Genomic DNA, 20,757 nt, shown 5'->3' with positions numbered 1-20,757 from the left:
TATAGTCCTTCATCCTAGTGTGAGGTTTTGACGTTCTGTATACAAGTGGTTAAAAAAATCATTAGGACAATGTTGGGTTTGTATTTGATAGAACCCAACATTATGTGCTTGATCCTAACACATTTGATATTAGAGTGAGGTCACATGTATAAATTGTCCGGAAAAACAATTTTTAAGATGTAATTGTTGGGAACACGGGGTCTTAACAATTTTCCTTGTGCACTCCCAGAATTAACCTTCCTTTAACAGTCCGATTTGTTTGCAAAACATGCAGCCCTCATGTTTGTCCACACATTTTATTGGCATTATGTACAAAACTCAGGCCTTAGACGAAATCAGAAGCTACGAAACACATTGCATGGTATTTCGTGGTTCACTTATGTGATCTAGTATTTAGCAACTCTTTTATTAAATTCAAGTCATGCTTTTGATAAACGCCTTTGAAAATAAATGCATTATTAATATCCTTCTTGTTTACTCTCCTGTCTATGTCATACATATATACGTGTAGTCTTACATATATTGGTCATTTGTCACACAACAATTATTTTACGGAATTTGGCGCCACAACTTTTAGTCAACCTACTGTATCATTTGCATTGTACTACAGATATTTTTCAACAACATGTAGCATTTTGATTTCGGTCCCATACTCCTCCCATTAAGGTTTTCTTTTCTGCTGATCTCTCACGTTTTGCTGAGGAAAATATTTTTAATACTATGATTTTACCGATTATTCGATATATTCTTTATCAAATATTGAAAAAATAACATTTATATTATCATTATCTTCATAATTATTTTTCTTTATATATATATTTTTCTATTATTGGTGAAAAATATATGTTCCTTGCTAAGAGCTCATGGCCTTAATTAGTTTTCGTATGTCCCCCACCTTATGTGCAGTGTTTTAAAACCTACTCCGAGGTCGACCCCTCGGGTCACTAATTTTCTTTCTTCAAGGGTTGGCATCAATAGTTGGACACTACATGTACGTTGATCATTCCGACTCCCAAAATCTCCCCATTGAACCCGTAACTTCGGAGTTAGGGGGGTCACTGCATTTTTTTTTAAAATGAAAAGTTACATATGAAAGGATGTCGTTTGGTGTATAAAAAAAAGAAAAAATGTGTGTCATTTTAAAGGATGTAAAGTTGTGTCATTCTAAGTGAGAGAAAGAGATAGATAACGGAGAAGAGAGTGGACCAAAAAACTAGATCTGAAATCCGAATCTTTCTTCTCAGTGTTATTAAAACTGGACCGGCCCGGTCGATCCGAATGGTTGGCTTGGAAACTAGCCCATCAACCGGTCCATTCTAGCAATGGACCGGATATGTTATTGACTCGGTATCGACCCGGCAACCCGATGGTCAACCGCGGTTCAACGGGTACCGATTTTGGAAAAAATATTTCCTATGTTACAGCCGCTGGGATTCGATCTTGTGTCTCATGAGAATTGCAAACAACTAATTATCATCGGGCTTCATATCATTTAATAGAATTGTTTCAAAAGTTGCATCTAGTGAATATTGAACTCTTATTATGAAGATATAAATCATAGTATCTACCACTAAGTTACATTTGGTTCTTGGTTCACTTGCACCATTTAAAATATTTAATATATAATTAATTATAAAATATAAATTTATATACATATCCGGTCATGCAGTTGAACTAGTGATCCACTAATCCAGTACCCCGACCAAGTCGATGACCGTCCGGGTTTAATAATATTAGTTCTTTTTCTTCTCTTTTGATTTTCTCTCCCAGACCCAGTCTCCTTGATCTGGTTATCTCCTCCGTCGTGGTAGTGGTTCCTCCTATCCTTTTTGGTCTTCTCTCTCTCCTCTACCGTGCTAGATTTTCTCTCTCACCATTGATTTGTCGGATCGCCGCCTCTCCTCCGCCGTTCTCTCTTGGGTAAGGGATCTCCTTACACATGATGTTGGAGGTGAGTGAGAAGGACAAGAAGCGTCTAAGTTTGATGATATAACTTTTCATTAATTCCATTGAAACATGTGTTTTATACTTTGATAGATTGATATTTTGATTAACTTGTGTAATTTTGACTTGTGGATATAATTGGTTGAATTATATTAAGTATATTTTGAATCTTTGATGATTGATGGTTTGATTTTTTAATTTTTCATATAGGATATATATTTAAAAAAATTTAATATATCAAACAGGGTCAATAAAGTGACCCCGTGACCCTCTGATTAAACCTATGACCCCATAATCTCTGACTTTGGCCGAGTCGATGGCCAGGTCGAGTTTTTAAACACCGCTTATGTGGACCACAATTGCCATAAAATGATTAATAATATGAGTGAATATTTAGTCGTCCGACATATGTGGGCTGGGAAGAAAGAAAGTGAGAGAGAAATAAAGAAGAGAGGAGAGAGAAGGAAAAATAAAAAAGGACTATGAAATATTTTTCCTAATAATAGTACCATATAAAAAGGAAGACAATGTTGTCTTACATGTACTTACTCGTGAATCGTGATTACCACCTAGTTAGTAGCTAATTATCTGATAGCTCCTGCAAAATCAATGAATTAAAGATAATATTGAGTTATCAAATTTATAAATATATATATAATAAAATTCTCATATAATATTTTATAAATTTATACATTAATGAAAAAACACAGAAATTATTTTTATATTTAAATTAAAATAATATTTATATAAGTGGCAAGAATTGAGCTGAGGGGATTCAGTAACCAACAAAAACGTCAAATCAGATAGGATAGTTGGAGATACAGAGAGCTTGACAAAAAAAGACGCAAGTTTGAACGTGAATGGAGATTAATGGTGATGCATCTCTTTTCTCTAATCTCAAGGGTTAGGAACCCATCTGCATCCAATAAAAATAAAATGAAGAAAATGACGTTAGTCTACAGTCTATACTCGTGTTTAATTTTTACAATACGATTGATTACAAACATTACAATCGTATTAGTTTGAGAGGTTTCACCGTTCAATCTCTCAAACTTTGTTTTCTGATGCACCCACTTAGTATCTTTATACCTTGCTACATGGTACTCACTTCAGATAAGATTTGCTTAATTGCATCAACACTACTTAAGCACAACATTTATTGCAAAGCTAAGGAATGTTTAGTTAAATCTATCCCCATGTCCTGGACATGAGCTGTGGTTTAGTCAGTAATTAGTAAATAAAATTTTATGTGAAAAGTCAGAATTTGAAATCCATTCAAAGTTAACTACACACCAAAAAAGTTCGGACCACATAGGATTTTACGGAAAAAATGTAATTATTTTTTTTCTATAATCTTTAATAATATTTTGAAAAAATAAATTCATGTACAATCACTCTTTTAATAAATTATAAGAGTGGAGTAAATAACTTAGTATATATACAGTACCTAATTTGAAAATTTTATATATTACAACAACGAACATTGAAAAAATTCAATCATCAATATTTGACATTATTCTTTCAATAAATTATAGCAGACTATCAAAAGTTTAAAACCCATGAATTGCAAGAGAGAAAGACAACAATAATTGCATGCTTGGATTTTTTATTAGTTTGTTTCTAAAAAATAATTATTTATTAACTTTAAAAAAGATGAAATAAGACAAATAATTATGTATAACTTTAAATCATTTACCAGACAACTAAATCATTCAATATCCCTAAGGTCTCGTGAGCGAGAGTCAAGACGCACAACCAACAAAGACAAAAGCTACGGGTGCATTTGAAAAAACCAATAATAAAATTATTATATCAAATCGATAAACCCCGCTTATTCTTATGTTATAAGGCCTACTTGATTTTATCATCCTTACAATAAAGCAGTGAGTGAGTCCAAATAGCAAAATTGATTAGTTAATACTTTTTTAAAGAGAGCTTTTGAAAGGCCAATTGAAGATAAAATTTTAAATTTTTTATCTCAAAAAATAAATAAATTGTGCATCCTTAAAAAATTTCACGCACAGTATAGTTAATAGCATGCTATAGACTTTTATTAGTTTTTTACATTAGCATTCAATATATTGTTATAAACCTGGTATTCATGAAAATATATAAATTTATATTTGAAATTCTGACTTCTTTTATGAAACCAGAGTCTTTTTTTTTCAAAAAAATATTTATTTAATTTATTTTTCAAAAAAATTTCAAACTCATGCTATTAATCTCACATGTTAGTTGTACATGACAAATTTGTAAGTTAACGGTGTGAAACTTAATGTTAATATGAAAATTTCACACATTGATCACACGACACTCTTTTAAGTCTCATACGTTAATCATGCGAGACTTAACGTTAGCTTGACAGTCCAGCATGACAAATATATAATACTTTATTGCAAATTTGTGAGACTTACAAGCTGGCATTAAGTCTCGTACAATCAACGTGCGAGACCTAAAATGTTCTTCATTAACGTGCGAAACTTTTATATTGACATTTAGTCATGCATCATTGATATACAAGACTTGTCTCGTACAACCAACATGCAGAATTGATTGCGTTAGCTTGAAATATTTTTTTAAAAGTGAATTAAATAAGTTTTTTTAATATAAAAAGTAATTATTTGGTCAAAAAGCCTTGAAATTCCTCTTGTTAATACACAATCACAAATCCAATTTCAAATATTAACAACTTGTTGTAAATAAATAATGGGTTTAGCTTTTCTTATGTTGTAGGATTGTAGGAGAGAAAAAAAGTAGAGAGAAGTTAAATGTGGGTCCCATATTTTATATTAAAAAAGAAAAGAAAAATTATTTGGCACGGAAAACGAATTTGTGTAGAAAAATGAGAGTATCTCATGTGGCATGAGAGTATTATTTCCCATAAATAATAGTATATGACAGCGACAATTTTAAGCTAGACCATAGGAAACCTTAGGAATTAAATGACAAAAAGAGGAAGGGTACTATGGGCAGCCCAATTATGTGCTGAAGAGGTCCATGTTCAGAAACCGACACCCCATGAATCTAATTAATTGGCGCTTTTTATGGCCAAAAATTAATTGCACATATTTGGTAGTGTGCATTGACAAGGAGATTTGGGGCTCAAGAACCCAAAAAATGCGATCATTAATGAGAGTGGCAACCAAACCAAGACATAATGGATTCACCACTAGCAGACATTCTTTAATTTGATTTCCATTTGAGGCAAATGGGGACACACCTCTACGGTCTTTTTGCTGTTTAATCTGTCACCAAAATGAAGTTGACGTCCTAGATTGCCACAAAACAAAAAAAATCCGATTCTGCTTAGAAAGATGGAGAGAAAGCAAATTCCCTATCCATCTGTGACTTTGTTTTGTTTTCTCTCGTGTGTTATGTTACATAGCTATCATAGTTAGGACACATCATGGTAATTGGGAAAAGATACATTAAAGAGAGTAGCTATGCAGTCCCCACAACTAATAGAAAGATAGAAACGTTTTGGTTTTATATTCTTTCTGCAAACCCTCATAACAGTTTTCTGCAAACCATCGTAACAGTTTTCCCCCATACTTTCTCATTCCGCTGTTCCTTCTCTTTCATTTCAGTTTTTAAGCAGCACCCATTTGTTTGACATAGACGTTACGCCCCCAAATTGATGTTTCATCTTCAATGGCAGTATAATGGAATAGGAAGTGTACGTTTCAATCCTCTGACAAACACATGACCAATCCTTTCCCCTTCTTCTTTTTTTTTTTAAATAGAAAATTATTACATTTTTATTTAAAATTCTCATTCGTTTTTGGGCTACCCTTGTTTTCCATTAGTTTGTTGGATGCTTGGAGCTGCAATCTATAATCCCATCAGAACCCAACATATCTTTAGTTGTCATTGATATATGTACATGAACAGTCCAAGATCCTTCCTTGCAACTATTATTTTGAGATCTATAAATTTTGAAGTATATAGTGAAGACAAACAACATGATCTCTGTCACTGGGACAATGTTTGTTGTTAGGGGCGTGTTTGTTCTGTCCTTTCTTGGTTGCTCAAAGATAATGAAATTGCATTGACAGATATGAATATAGTCAATAACACAATCTTATGTACCCAAAAAAAAAACACAATCTTGACATGTTTTTTAACCCAAAAATGATATATTTTATTTGGTATGTGCCAACAACATACTAAACCAACTAACTAATTGTTTTCCCTTTCCTCTGTATTTTTGGATGCCTGCTTTAATTGACTTTTAAATTATATTGTCCACTAGTCTGGTGACAATATTATTACTAACTTATTTATTAACTTTTTTTTTATATACCCATTTGAAAAGAATTCAATGAATCTTTTGGCTGCTATTGGCTAATAATTGTTCACAGGGTTGTTTGTTGTGATCCGGGCCCAAGAGGTCCCTTTCTAAATATAGAATAAAAAAAGGTGGAGGGAGAATTTGAAAAAAAATATATATATATAAATGAGATAAAAGTTTACCCAAAATAAAAAAGGATCACAAAAAATGATATGGACGAGGATCATAATAAAAAAATCCCACGTTACCTTAGTAACTCACGAAGCAAGAGATAAATAAAATTGCTTTTCAACCATATCTGCATCTTGGTTCTCCAACTTGGCAATTCTTAATTAGAAAAGGTGGATTCAAATAAGAGATGCAGACAGAAATATTTGCATCATGTGAATCCTCTTCTGTCTCAAGAGAATAGTAGATTATTCTTATAGAAATAAGGTCAACATGGCTCCTGTCCCTGACTTATTTTTCCCCTTTTCAGCTTGGACACATTTAAAACACACAAAAAAAAAAATGGAAAAGAGGAGAAAACTCAAACCATTAACAAAAGATTCCCAAATACTCATTCCCAACAAGGTATTGTATTTGTAAAATATCATCCCCAAACTCCACTTTTACAAATTAAGCACAACTATTTGTTTGTCGTGATTAAAAATAGGAAAAAATATGTTTGCTTTTGCTGCAAAAATATTTTATCTGTTACTTCCACATAAAAATAAATACCCTATTTTATAAAGAAGAAAAAAAATAAATTAACGTGATTCACTTACTTTTATGTGAGTTTGACGTAGAAATTATTTATACGATAAAAACAGAAATGTTAAACTCTTAAAAATAATAATAATTTGGTTTTAAAATAAACTTAACACCTATTCCTTGGGGATGTTAATTGGAGTGTTAGAATATTATTAGTTAGAATATTATTAGTTAAACCCTTAATAATAATTTGTAAGTATAATTGGGGTGTTAGAATATTATTAGTTATCATTAGTTTATGAAGTTTATCCATATTTTGTTACCTGACTTGACTTAATCAAATGCAGATCTCACTTTTATCCCAAGAGTTAAATAATAATATTAAAGTAAGAAGCGTGGTTTTTTTACCCTACTAAGCGTATCTCCAACACTAAGCGGCCTCTCATCTAATGATAACCTACTAATTACAATGGAAAGACAAAAGCGCCTCTTCCTTTTCTCTTATTTTCTGGGGGCACTATAGAAAACGAGCAAAGTCTTTTTGTATTCTTTTGGCGCATACGAATAAAAAGCATTTCGAAAGGTCCAATAAAACAACACGAGAGAGAGAGAGTAAGACAGCTTTGGTGTTTTCAAGCATTTTCCTTCATTCAAATAAAAAAAAAAAAGCATCCCATCGCCATCTTTTTCAAGCTTCAGGGTCAGAACTCAGAAGTGCAACCTAGAGGACACATGCAAGACCCCTTCCCTTGTTTTCCCATTTCCATTGGGCAATCTTTTCCAAAGGGGCGTTTGGTTCAGGAAATTTTTTTGGAATAGTAGGGAAATGAGATAGATAGAGAAATGATTGGAAAGATAGATAAAGTGAGATAGGTAGAAAAATGTAAAAAAAAGTTGTTTGGTGGGGAAAAACTTTACTGGGAAAATTAGGTAACTTTATGAAATCAACAGTGCATTAAAAGTCAGATAACCGGTTTTCTGAAAAATCCCACCTTCAAATTGGGTTTCTAAACAGTGCGGATATCTATCTTTCTCATAAATCCAGACAAATTGGATAGATGGGTTTTTGGTGAAAAATATTGAAACAAACATGGTATTTCTAAAAGCCATACTTAAGAAACATAGATATCCTCTAAAAAAACTATCAACCAAACACCAGCTAAGGATAAAAAAGGCTGGCACTCCCCAAAACAAAACATGTGCCCCTTTTTTTTAGGTCTTTTCACAATTTTACCACCACATTTGCAAATACAGTTCTGTGTCAGTATATCCATACGAAGACTTAAACAGAAACAACAAAACAAAATAAACAAACACCGGATGAAGAAGATTCAGCTTCAGTTTGTAAAGAGACAAAATGTCTAGCAATGAAAATGGAAGTAAAGAAGTAAAACTCAGTAAATTGAGCAGCAGATGGAATATCATACAAGCATACTAAGTTAGAAGAACTAAACTAATATCCTTAGAAACTAACACAAATAACAGAGAGAAAGAAGATTAGATAGCTATTTTCTTTCTCCCTCTTATTTTTTTTCCCCCTTCAAAATATGTATATCAAAGCCAGTCAGAGAACAGTGCTTCCCAAATCTCTGTGAAGACTTCAACAATGATCTTATGATGATGATCCGAATTCAGTGACAGAAAACACTGCAACAGATTCTCTAAATCCGCAGGCGAAAATATCTGTTTCTCAACAATCATCTCCACCATCGACGTCCTAAAATCATTGTATGGATCACTCGAGCGCTTCACCACCGCGAACGTGTCCTTCACCTTCCCGTGCAATGGCAGAACACCCATCTCAGAACTCCGGTCATTTTTCCGGCGTGAAGGGTGCCGGCGGCGAGACCTTGAGGAATCAGAAGACAGGCTCTTGGAGGAGAAAAGGGTGTCAGTTTCATCGTCTTCATCATCGCTGCTATACCACCAATACCCACCAAAGTTTGTATCTTTAGCACAAGAGTTAAACGGGAACATCTCTCTGGCCTTGCTTTTCTTCTGGGTATGCTTCTTCTTCTTTTTCTTCTTGTTCCTTAGGTTTCTTGCTGAAACCTTTGTTTTCTCATCGAAACCGAAGTGGTTCTCGTGGATAGTGCTGAAGGTGGTGTTTGGTGAAGCTGGGGGACACGACCTGCCATTGAGGCTTCCATTTCCATTGCCATTGCCATTGCCACCCAAGACAAAGGGTGATGACCACTCTGAGATTTTGCGTCTGCGAAGAGAATCCTTAACAGAAACGAAGCATCGGTCATCGATGGTTTCAGACCCTTTGGGCCTGCAAATGGGTGGAAACGGTCGAGTTTTGGGAGATGGTGGCTCGATCAGGTGGAAGCCACGGTGGTTGGGTGGTGCAAACACTGCTTTTTCCATTACATCAGTTAAGTTTCGGGTCCTGCAGGAACCGAATGAGGATCGGAAAACGCGAGAGATTCGCATTTTGAGCTTGTTTTGATTTTCCATGGAGGAGTGTGAGGGAATACAGAGCCACAATGGGGAGAGAAAAGAGGAGTGAGTTATTTGAAGGAGAATAATGAGGAGGGAGAGTTATAAAGGGATGAGAAACTGAAAGTTGTATTAATTATTATAAATTTAAAAAGAAAGGGAGAAAAAAGAGAGAGTGATGCAACTTTTTGCTGTTTTTTCTCGTCCTCTTCTCTGTCCCGATTGTCCAGTGAGTGGATCAATGACACAATTTTGTTTTTGTTTACTTAACACTTGCAACAGTTGAAATTGACCTTCATGCTTTAATGTAGGTAGCCACCGGGTTTAACTTTTTCCTAATAAATAAAAGCTCTAGTATAGTATGCATTAAAAAGTATACTTATGACCTTCTTAAGTTACATTTCAGCATAAATGTTTGACTTGAATGACATTTTTTTCCTTTATCTAAAATTTATTATAATATTTTCTTTTCTTTTCTTTTCTTTTTTTGGTGAAATATCTTCTGTTATTCATTATGCACTAAAGTTAGAAAAAAAGAAAAATAAAAAAGAATTTTTTTATGTTCCGTGAATAAAATTTTATAACCTGATTAAATTGGTAAAATAATTAGAATTGTATAATATTCTTTAAACTGTTCTTTTATTTATTATTAGTACTATTATAAAAATTAAACAAATTATAATTTTTTATACTATGATTTACTTTGTTTTTTTAACAAATCACATGGAGCCTTTTGTCAAATTTTACCCATTTCAACTCCTCAAGTTAAGGTGTAAAATAAATAGTTGGCGTATAGGAGAATTCAAATTTGTTGGGAGTAAATTTTACCCTTTGTCCTTTTATGTTACGCTCTAACTTCAACTACTGGTATGAGTGAAACTCTGAAAAGCACAAAGCTTCCTGGATAAGTACCAACACCAGGACATGCCCGCATGGGTGAGGCTTGCAGGACAAGAAATTTTTTCGATTATCTTAGAGAGAAAAAATTGTCACTACTTTTACTAAAAAAAATAAAAATAAAATAAAATAGTCACTGGCATAGTTTTTTTTTTTTTTTTAAATAACTCGCACAATTTCTGACTCGAGAGATCGAGAACATTTTTTGGTGCTTCAAGAGCACCATACCCCTTTCCGAAAAAAAAGAGAGGGGATTAAGAGAGAATTATAAAAATAAAATTAAAAAAATTAATATTTTTATTTTGAAAAAAGGATCATCTAATTTTCAATGGTCGTGGATCACTAAAAATTTTCTACAAGAGATCGCATCACGAAGAAGATTTATAATGCTTTTTTTCCTTTTTTTAATTTTTCTTCCCTGGAAATTGAGTGGAGAGCCAAGAAGTTTAGATAATGGATAATATTTTTCTTATATTATATGAGATAATATTATCTTACATAGAGATATAATTAAGTGAGTCTCACAACTAAAAATAAAATATTGATTCAAATTTTGATAAATATAAAACATGAGATAAATTTTCTCATACAATATGAGAAAAATATTTTCCTTGCATAATACCAAAGGTGTTCAACCTGACGTGTAAAATATTGAGAATGAAGTCTATTATTCTAGTAATTGACTGATTGTGCCAATTAAGTCAAAAAATAAATTTTCAACTGCAGCGCATGTTTGCTCTGGGACATACATGGTGGTAGGGGACCAGGATCAAGGACATAAATTGAACTAGCTCAAAGCGCTTAATGGTGTTTGAAATTCAAATGGTAGAAAAAGCGAGCCGGTATCTCCTAGTAATACGCAATAAGAAAAATAAAATTAAAGTGCCACATTAAGTCATTAACATAGCCTTTTCAATAACAGTTTAAGAATCTTTACCTAAACTTGATTTCTTCTACATAGACCCGTGATAGATTGAAAGTATTATATCAAAAGATTTACTTTAAAACAAACTAAGCAATAAAGTGCCTTCCTTTTATTTTTTAATTCTTTATATTTGGAAAGTATATATTGTGACTTAAAACCAAAATGAAATACTCTCGCATGTTTGCTTATTTTTTCATTGTTTTCCTCTTTCTCAATACAAACTCAAACAAGGAAGGGTGGAAGCTTTTTCAATTACTTTTTCTGTTAGATGTCAGACGATTGTTCACATCTAGCTACTTGATGGACAGTATAACAAAATAGCAAGCTAATAAGGTTTTTAATGACATGCCCACCTAATAGTTTTTTAGTCTTTGATTATTTTTAATGAAGGTCACGGATAAGTATATATTCACATGAGATATAATGTCTGTAGGTACTATATAACAGCATTTTTAAATTATTTCCGGTGTCCCCTCTAAATACAAAATTACAAACCCTCCTCTCCCAAAAAAAAAAGAAGAGAAAAAAATCTTAAAATCCCATTTTATTAATATTATATAGGTTTGGGTAGCCCATTTTCTTGCGGTGTGCTCCTTTGCAAGCTCAACAACCTTCAGAATATGCTTCAGGAAAGGAAAGACAATTAGGTAGTGTTTGGTGAAGGTTTATTTTAGGATGGATGGGAAAGTGTAGGTGCATATTGGAAAATATCACGTTTGGTTCAGGTTTTTTTAAGAAATACCAGACAAATAGGATAGATGGGAAAATGACTTTTGTGTTGATTTTTGGATGAAATTCACTGTTACAGAATACCACTTGAGATGTGGTATTGTGAGATGACTGGGGAAGTGAAAAAACAGGTGCAAAGTTTCTCCCGAACATAGATTTTGCATATTTAAATAAATTTTCCTGGTAATATTTGGGTCAACTAAACAACTTTTTTTACATTTTTCTATCAAACTCACTTTTCAATCATTTTTCTATCAATTACATTTTTCTAGTAAAATTTTTTTTCTACCGAACCAAACAGAAGCTGAATGCTGTATTACTTATTGCTTACAGATGGGCATGGAAGGGTCTTGCGGGGCACTAACAAATAGTACCTAGTACCTATACTTACAGTACTCAACTGAAGGAACTGAGCATCCCATATACCAATTGTTGAATAGTGACTTTTTGACCAAATCATTTCAATCAAAATGGTGGGTTGTTTCCATTTCAGATTGCTGCATATTTCAAATAATTTCTACAAGTACGTTAACCCCAAAACCAAGAAAATAGATTTCAAAAATATATGGACTAGAGACCAATCAACCTAACCTATCATCTATTATTTTTTTCATTTGATCTTGGCTCTTTTTTTTCTTTTTCTTTTTAATTGGATTTAAGGAGGTAAGAAGTGGGTGGGAGCTCCCAAGTACATTTTTTGAGTTCTCTGAGTCTGAATTTGGAAGAAAGCTACAAAAGTTGATAGTGAATGTTTCAGAGAGAGAGAGAGAGAGAGAATGAGGGAAATTTGATTTTCGATATGTGAGATACGGGAGTGGAGGACAAAGGTAATATTGTCATCTTTCCCATGTTCCCATCTAAATTGATATTATTTAGTAACTTTGTCAACATGCTCGTGTCTTGCTCGACTCGTCCGGTAGTTAGAAGACAAGATTAGAGGTTTGAAGTCTTTGGCTACACCAACTTGAATCTTAACAAAGTACTACACTTAGCTTCCCCAAAAAATTAAGGGTGATAATCCCTTCTATTACCCTCTTTATTTTCCTATATCCCATTTAAACACTAGCACTAAAAAAGTGTACTTGAAATCAAGAGGTCAAGTCCTTTCTCTCTCCGAAGAGAATCTCAAAGTCTTGGAAGCTTCCAAACACATAACGACACATGGAAGAGAACAGCTCTTACCCTTTACCTTCAAATGCCCCACCAACCAAGGGTTAACAGACAGTCTGGGATAGTTACAGTCAGCTTTTGAAATTCACGTGAACTTAATGACAAGAAGAAACATTTACAATTACATGGATTTCTTGACACACTGTTGCTCCGATTTGCTCTGCTTATGATTATATAAAAGGCTCTGAGCCCTGTTTTTGTTAGCTTATGGCTTGTCAATGAAAGCAAAGGGAGGTGTTAGTGTTTGACATTTGGATCATGACGTATGGTCCTGATGTAGTATACTCTTATTTTTCTCTTTATGCACAATTTCATGTGCTTGTCCTTTCTATTGGCTATACATACGTGACACATTGTGTAATGCTTCAAATCCCACACGTAACGCATAGTATATTTTTTACAAGTGAATGAAGTGATTAGGTAAATATTTCAAATCCCCTAACGTTAAGTTTGTATCGAACTGTTTTGTCTTGCAGAATCAGACAAGGGCATTGAACCAAAATGACACCGTGAGCAAAAGTCTGGACACTGATGCTTCATCAAAGAGCGGAGTATAATATATGTTTAAAGTTTTGAATTGAAACCAGCTAGTTGCAGACACAAGCGAAGTAAGTTGCAGACACCAGCCGATGCTTTCGCAAATGGTACAAACCAGTGATTTTAAAGTCGAAGCAGAAGCTAAAATATGTCCATTTCGATAAACTAAACAATGCAAAAAGTGACTAGGAACATGAATTTCGTATACCCTCTTTGCCATATGACTTAGATTAATGTCAACCCGCATCTGAGGAGCAGAGTAGCCAATTTTATCAAGGATTCAGCACCCGTGACTCAAACTGTAGCTGTCTTTTATCCACACACGTTTTTTTCCCATTTTCTTTATCATTCAACAGATAAAACTAGCAAATTAACAACCCCAGGGTGCTGGTTCATTAGGGACCAACCAAGTCCATGGGGATGGCAACTGAGTCATGTTTTTTTTCTCGTAAAACAGAAAAGCAGGTTAGGTCTCAGTATTTCTCCCTGAGGCCAAACAAGGAAGCATTCAATTTTCTGATTGTTGAAAGTCATTCAGTTTCTCCATGATGCTAACTTTGATACCCATATTCCTTTTAGCAACGTAGGGATGTATTGAAGAGCATTCCTCTTTATGGTTAATACTAAATTTATCAATAAGCTTGTAACTCAGTGGCACGGGCACTCACCTAATCTCAGGGGGTTCTTTTGTTTCCGGAGAAATTTTTTTTTGCAGGAAATAGAATTACTTTGTCGGAAAGTGATTTTAGTAGGAAAGTTTAAAAAAAATTGTTTGGTATACTGAAATATTAATGAGAAAATTGGATTAAATTTTCGGAGTGTATATTTGATTGAAAGTAAAATATTGATGGAAAAATTGATTAAAAATACTAAAATACCCCTTTTAAAACTTTTTGAATGTAAATTACCGTTATGTAAAGTCTTAGTGCAGTGTGTGTTGGACAACATCCGTTGTGTAAAGTCTCAAACCAGTGTGTGTTGGTCTGCATCAGCTTTCCCTTCTTGCCCATTTAACTTGTCAAACCCAAATACCACCTCCAAATTGTCTTTCTAAATAATGACTTCTATATGAATTTTGCAAGCATTTCTAAACGCTATGCAAATATGGTACCCGGGGGGAATTTTAAATCTCGCTACCAAACATGGCTTACACACTTTGCCAAACTTAGATGCATAGGAAAGTATTTAGAAAACCTGAATCAAATGCCTCCTTAAATACCGTAAAACTTGGTAACTACAGTGTTGAGATATATAGTCTCACATTGATTGTATGGGCAACTAATGTGCCCTTTATAAGGCCTTAGGCACTCCCACTCTTTGAGCTAGCTTTTAGGGTGGTGACCTCAAGGTTCTTAACATGCTATCAGAGCCTCGCCGCCCCCCACTTTCTCTTGTGGCGTTTCTTAGCACATGTAGGCTGGGCCTGTTGCATTGTCCACTCTTCAAGCCCAATGAGCTCTCGTGTGAGGGGGCGTATTGAGATATATAGTCCCACATTGGTTGTATGTGCAACTAATGTGGAGTTTATAAGACCTTGGGCACTCCCACCCTTTGAGCTAGCTTTTGGGGTGATGTATCCCAATGTTCTTTATATGGTATCAGAGCCTCGCCGTCCCCCACTTTCTCTTGTGGCGTTTCTTAGCATAGATAAGCTGGGCCTGTTGCATTGTCCACTCTTCAAGCCCATTGGGCTCTCGTGTGAGGGACGTGTTGAGATATATAGGCCCACATTGGTTGTATGTGCAACTAATGTGGCCTTTATAAGGCCTTGGGCACTCCCACTCTTTGAGCTAGCTTTTGGGGTGGTGTATCCCAAGGTTCTTTACATGGTATCAGAGCCTCGTCGCCCCCCACTTTCTCTTGTGGCGTTTCTTAGCACAGGTAGGCTGGGCCTGTTGCATTGTCCACTCTTCAAGCCCAATGGGCTCTCGTGTGAGGGGGCGTGTTGAGATATATAGTCCCACATTGGTTGTATGTACAACTAATGTGGAGTTTATAAGACCTTGGGCACTCCCACCCTTTGAGCTAGCTTTTGGGGTGGTGTATCCCAAGGTTCTTTACATGGTATCAAAGCTTGAGTGATTATAAGGTCACAAGTTCGATCCTCACCGCCTCCCATTTTCAGGTAGAATTAAAATAAAAAGCACAAAAAGGTAAACCAAAAATTGGGCCTGTGCAATTCCACGCTTCTCGCCCAAAGGGCTCTTGCGTGTGGGGGCGTGTTGAGATATATAGTCCCACATTGATTGTATGAGCAACTAATGTGATCTTTATAAGGCCTTGGTCACTCCCACCCTTTGAGCTAGTTTTTAAGGTGATGACCTCAAGGTTCTTAACATACAGTTTGAAGTTACTTTTTGTAATATGTTTTTTTGTGTTTTGGTGATTTTTTGTGTGGGGATTAATTGTACTTAGTGTTGTTCATTCTCAAAGAGACTTACAAATATATATATATATTTTTCGCTGGGATTGAAATTTTTTGCACTCTGGTCCTTTATTTTCCTGTCCATCCAGTTGAACGTTGGCATCTCATTAAAAAATTTCTCTGTCACTTACTTACGAACATTAATATTGGGGTATAATGCTACTTGCCTCGTACTTTTTTCTAGCATTAAGCACAATTTCGTAAATGTTTGTAGCTAAAAGCATAATTGATCGTGCTTAGAATTTGTTTAATTAGATTCAGATATAATCAGCAATGCAATTGCGATTTAAGATAAAATATCGGGTAATCAGAAAGGAGAAAGGAAACACATACCCGAATCTAGCAACACCTCCCCCTAAACAACTTCTATTTCCGTCCCCCTATCATTACTATGTTTCTTATTATTATTATTATTATTATTATTATTATTATCCTCAAAAAGAGTTTCCATTTCTTCTAAGGACTTGCCTTTGGTCTCCGGCATAAATACATAAAAGAAAGCCGTAGCCAGCACCATGATCCCTGCCAGCACAAAGAACATTCCTCCAAATGTTATCTTCTTGGATATGGTCAAGAACGTCATGGACACTATCCCACTCACCAACCGATTCACCGAAATTGCAAGACTTGAACCTTGTGCCCGAAGCCTCATTGGAAAAATCTCGGATGAGTATACCCACGTAATGGGCCCAAGCCCAATAGAAAAGAAAGAAACATCGGCACACACAGCCACGATACACAACACAACAGCCCAGACGGGCTTCCTGGTTGAATCCTCTAGAATCTTTGAGCCCAGGCCCAAGCCAGACAGGGACACCGCCATGCCAAATGAGCCCAACAACAAAAGAGGCCGCCTTCCAAACTTGTCCAAGTAGAGTGCAGAAAGCAAAACAAAAAAGCTCTTAGCCAAACCCATGATCACATTAACCCCAAAGAGTTGTTTCTTGCTGTGAATTCCGGCGGCTTTGAATATCTCCGGGCAGTAATATATAACGGCGTCGTTTCCGGAGGCTTGCATGAAGAAGTTGATCCCAATGGCAGAAACAAGCATGCGCCTAATGGGCCGAGAAGGGCTTAGCAAGAGCTCCTTCCAAACACCCTGGCCAGACCAATTACCAATTGGGCTTGTGCTTGGGCTTGGGCTTGAGAGCAAGGATGCGGCTTTGGTTATTTCTTGAAGCCTTGACTCAGCTTCCTCAGGATTTGATGAGATAGTGAGGAGAACACGTTTTGCATCGTCAAGTCTTCCTTTCATAGCGAGCCAACGAGGGGACTCGGGCATGGCTATGACACCTAAACCAATACCAATAGCGGGTATGGCTGCAAGGCCAAGCATGAGTCTCCAACCCAAGTTTTGAGGGAGACCCGAAAGAGAATAGTTGATGACATAGCCAAGGAGAATGCCGAGAGTGATGAAGACTTCGGGGAGGGAAGTGAGGAAGCCACGTGTCATAGCAGGGGAGAGTTCAGTTGTGTAGAGAGGTGCAATCATGAGTGCATAGCCAACACCAATACCAGCGACTACTCTACCAGCTAATATGAAATGGAAGGATGGTGCAAGACCCATGAAGATGGCACCAACTAGGAATGTGGAAGCTGCCAACACAATTGTGTAACGCCTTCCAATCCAATCAGAGGTTTTTCCAGATGCCAGTGATCCAATTAGAGAGAACACGTTCAGGGTTCCCACCAACACTTCCTCTTGCACTGATGAGATTTTTAGGTTTTCCCTTATCAACACCGCTGCCCCACTCATAACCCCAATATCTGATCCATCCATCCATCCATCAAACACACACACACACATTTCCTTATCAATTAATTAAACTCCTAATAAAATATAAAAGTAAATCATTTTATTTGGGTTAGCTTGTTTTTCTGCCCCTAAAAAAATAAAAAAAAATGTAAGGATATACAAAATGAGATGATGGAAATTAACTGACCATAACCGAGGAGAATGGAGTTGGTGGAAGCGAGAAGAGCACAGAGGAGTGTGAATCTGTTGAGGCGAGTCTGGGTAACTGCTGTGGTTTCTTTGCCATTGCTGTCCATTAATTTTTTCTGACTGGTAGGTGAGTGAAGAGGTGGAGAATGAGGATGAGGATGGATAGGGACTAGAGAGAGAGAGAGAGAGAGAGTTTAATTAGGTGAGAGTGTAATTGCAGTTTGCAGACAGAGCCAAATTGCGGTACTTAAAGCAAAGTAATTGTCGGCTTCCCATTTAATGGCAAATGAGAAGTGAAAGACTAACGAGTTTAAGAAAATGCAAATGACGTGGCAAAATACCACTCGACCCTCTTCCCTCCAAACATCCCTTTTTTTTTTTTTTTTTTTTTTTTGATGAATTCTCCAAACATCCCTTAATAGCCCCCTATCTTCACCTAATTATATTATTTACGCTTCATTTCTTTTTACATTTTTCTTTATCATAAAATAATACAAATATATTAGGTTGTAAATTAAAACTTCATTTTCACTACATGATTTTACATTTTCATAACCATAGGTTTTGTTTTATATAATTTGAGTGGAGGACAGGCTGTCAGAACACCGAAACACACAACATCGTACGATGGCGTGTTTGCAAAAAATCTATGTTTTATGAATTCTCGAAGAAATTTTTAACAAGTCTTTTCTAAAATTTTAAAATCGATTTGCGTATATTGCTTTACCCGGTTTTTATGATTTGTCGACAAAGTTCTCAGTTCCCTTTTTAACACTCATCCCTAAAACACAGGAAATGCGGAGCTTCAAGCATTAATAGCAAAAATTTTAAAAAAATTCAAAAACATTATTCTATTTACTAATTAAAAATGGGGGAAGGGGTGGAACTGTGGAAGTAAGAAAGGTATGAACTTAAATATTTTTGAGCATGAAAATTGGATTTTTTTCTTTCTTTCTCTTTCAAGGAATTAAAAAGGATTAGTAAGTTTTGTTAGAGAATTTCTATTTATTATGAGTCGTAAGCTTTGTGACTTCAATTTACTCCTCGATCAATTAGTTAGTACCCAAAGAGAAAGAGCATGAAGCTTCAAATCCTTGGTCGTATCGAAGGAATTATGGGATTTGGCACGGATTTCTGGGAAACTGAATTTTTTAAATTTTAAATTTTCAGATATTATCATAAACTGAATGTAAAAATCATATTTTTTAAAATCGAGATTCCCGGATAAATAAAAATTTCTCCTGTACCAAACGCCTCCTTAAACCATTGTTGTTTGGAATATGACGAATTATCTTATTGTGCACATCTATGCAATATCTCATCGTGTTTGATTATTCTCCATAAACTGTTCTTCTCTGTACGAACAAATTTTTTGAGTCTAACTAGTCGTAGATCTTTCAGATTATTTCTCAAAGAAAAATATGGTTGGTGTGTTAGCACTCTCTTACTATCATATAAATAACCTTACCTTTAGATTCTATAACTACCAAGTGAAGATTCCAAGAGGCTAATGAATATAACCCTAGCCCTAAACTGAATGAGGTGTAGGTTTTGTGAATTCTTCTTATACACTAAAGTTATTAAAGAGAAAGGAAACATTATATTTGGTTTGGGTGTTGCAATTTGTACTTTCTTTTGTTTAGTCGAAAGTCAAAAACCAACGAAACACGTATAAAAAAAGGGCTTTATTAATCTCATGCAATAGAAGAGAACTCTCTCATGCAATAGAAATAATCATGTGTGAGACTCACCTATTATAGAAAAAGAAAAAAGAAATAAAAAAGTAACACGGAAATCGATGTATGTGTAGGAGAGAAAAATTCTTTCATACAACATAAGAGTATATTTTCCCATAAAAAAAAACCAACTAAACGATAGTGACAGACTTTGGAAGAATATGCTGCACAACTACACTCATGGTTCATAGTTCATATGCTTTAATGGTCACACAGTCACACAGGCAGGTCAATAAATACATTTGTCCATGTCACGTAAAGAAGGGAAGCCCCAAATTCCAAGCAACCCTTCCTGTGAAACACCTACTTGATCAAGACAGCGTCATCTCACGGAATAAATTTTTGGTACTACTGTTGTATCAAAAATTCAGTGCATTCTACCAATGACAATATTACATATCAGTTAAAATTCTTTTTTTTTTTTGTCAAATCTTTTCTCTCTCCTCTGATGTGTACTGCTCTCATTGATGATATGCACTGAATTTAAATATAGCAATAGTACCAAAGATTTATTACATTCCACGCGCGGTGTCCTAAATTTCGTGTTCTGTAATCTATCCAAAGCATGTGATATTAATGTATCAACTGTTGCAGCCTTTTCCAACATGCATCCAATTACGTACCTTACCAAGCAAAACAATAAAGGCAATTTATGTGCCTACCTATTCGACAAAAACCACCTCTTTCTCTTTTTTCCAATATTGCCAAGATGCTCAAATCTTTAGTTTTGATCATTGTTTCTATTAGATCACCACTTGAGTTTTGGCAAGATTATTTTTCGTGAGCAATGAGTTAACTATTAACAGCGGAAAGTATTGAAGCATTCATTCTTTTATTGAAAAACTGAAAAAAAAACTACATTGAGATTAGCTGATTTATATATCAGCTAGTTACTGTACAATCAACGGAAGAAAAGGAACTGAAATAAGCTAACTAACATAACGGTTAACTAACTTATTAATTAACTACAATCTGTTATAACAGAAAGAGAAACTGATAAATCCACATCAGCATTTCAGTCAG

General features: G+C 35.0%; 2 protein-coding genes across 3 annotated transcripts; both read right to left on the bottom strand.

Annotated features, from left to right (window-relative positions):
* Positions 1-8,482: 8,482 nt before the first annotated feature.
* LOC133289836 (transcription repressor OFP8) lies at positions 8,483-9,388 on the bottom strand. The gene has a single exon (XM_061487839.1). It carries the CDS (start codon positions 9,386-9,388, stop codon positions 8,483-8,485), a length of 906 nt encoding a protein of 301 aa, XP_061343823.1.
* A 6,974-nt stretch (positions 9,389-16,362) lies between these two features.
* Positions 16,363-18,191, bottom strand: LOC133289863 (polyol transporter 5-like). Of its 2 annotated transcripts, none has more exons than XM_061487879.1 (2): positions 17,997-18,191; positions 16,363-17,820 (listed from the first exon to the last, which is right to left on the bottom strand). In XM_061487879.1, exons 1-2 carry the CDS (start codon positions 18,103-18,105, stop codon positions 16,409-16,411), a joined length of 1,521 nt encoding a protein of 506 aa, XP_061343863.1. In that variant the 5' UTR covers positions 18,106-18,191; the 3' UTR covers positions 16,363-16,408. The 2 variants fall into 2 exon arrangements, with proteins under 2 accessions (XP_061343863.1, XP_061343864.1); XM_061487880.1 differs by having other exon boundaries at positions 16,363-17,883; positions 17,997-18,094.
* Between the last annotated feature and the right edge of the window lie 2,566 nt (positions 18,192-20,757).

This window comes from Gastrolobium bilobum, unplaced genomic scaffold, assembly GCF_033153095.1.
Source record: "Gastrolobium bilobum isolate Gb01-03AN ecotype WA unplaced genomic scaffold, APGP_CSIRO_Gbil_v1 utg4848, whole genome shotgun sequence".
NCBI lineage: Eukaryota > Viridiplantae > Streptophyta > Magnoliopsida > Fabales > Fabaceae > Gastrolobium > Gastrolobium bilobum.
Note: the sequence above shows the minus strand (reverse complement) of the source record. Positions and strands in the feature narration are given on the sequence as shown.

Excerpts from the sequence above, each read along its gene's own strand:
- LOC133289836 (XM_061487839.1), bottom strand. The coding sequence starts at position 9,388 with ATGGAAAATCAAAACAAGCTCAAAATGCGAATCTCTCGCGTTTTCCGA.
- LOC133289863 (XM_061487879.1), bottom strand. The coding sequence starts at position 18,105 with ATGGACAGCAATGGCAAAGAAACCACAGCAGTTACCCAGACTCGCCTC. Across the intron at positions 17,821-17,996 it reads CTCCATTCTCCTCGGTTATG|ATATTGGGGTTATGAGTGGG; the intron begins GTCAGTTAATTT and ends TGGATGGATCAG.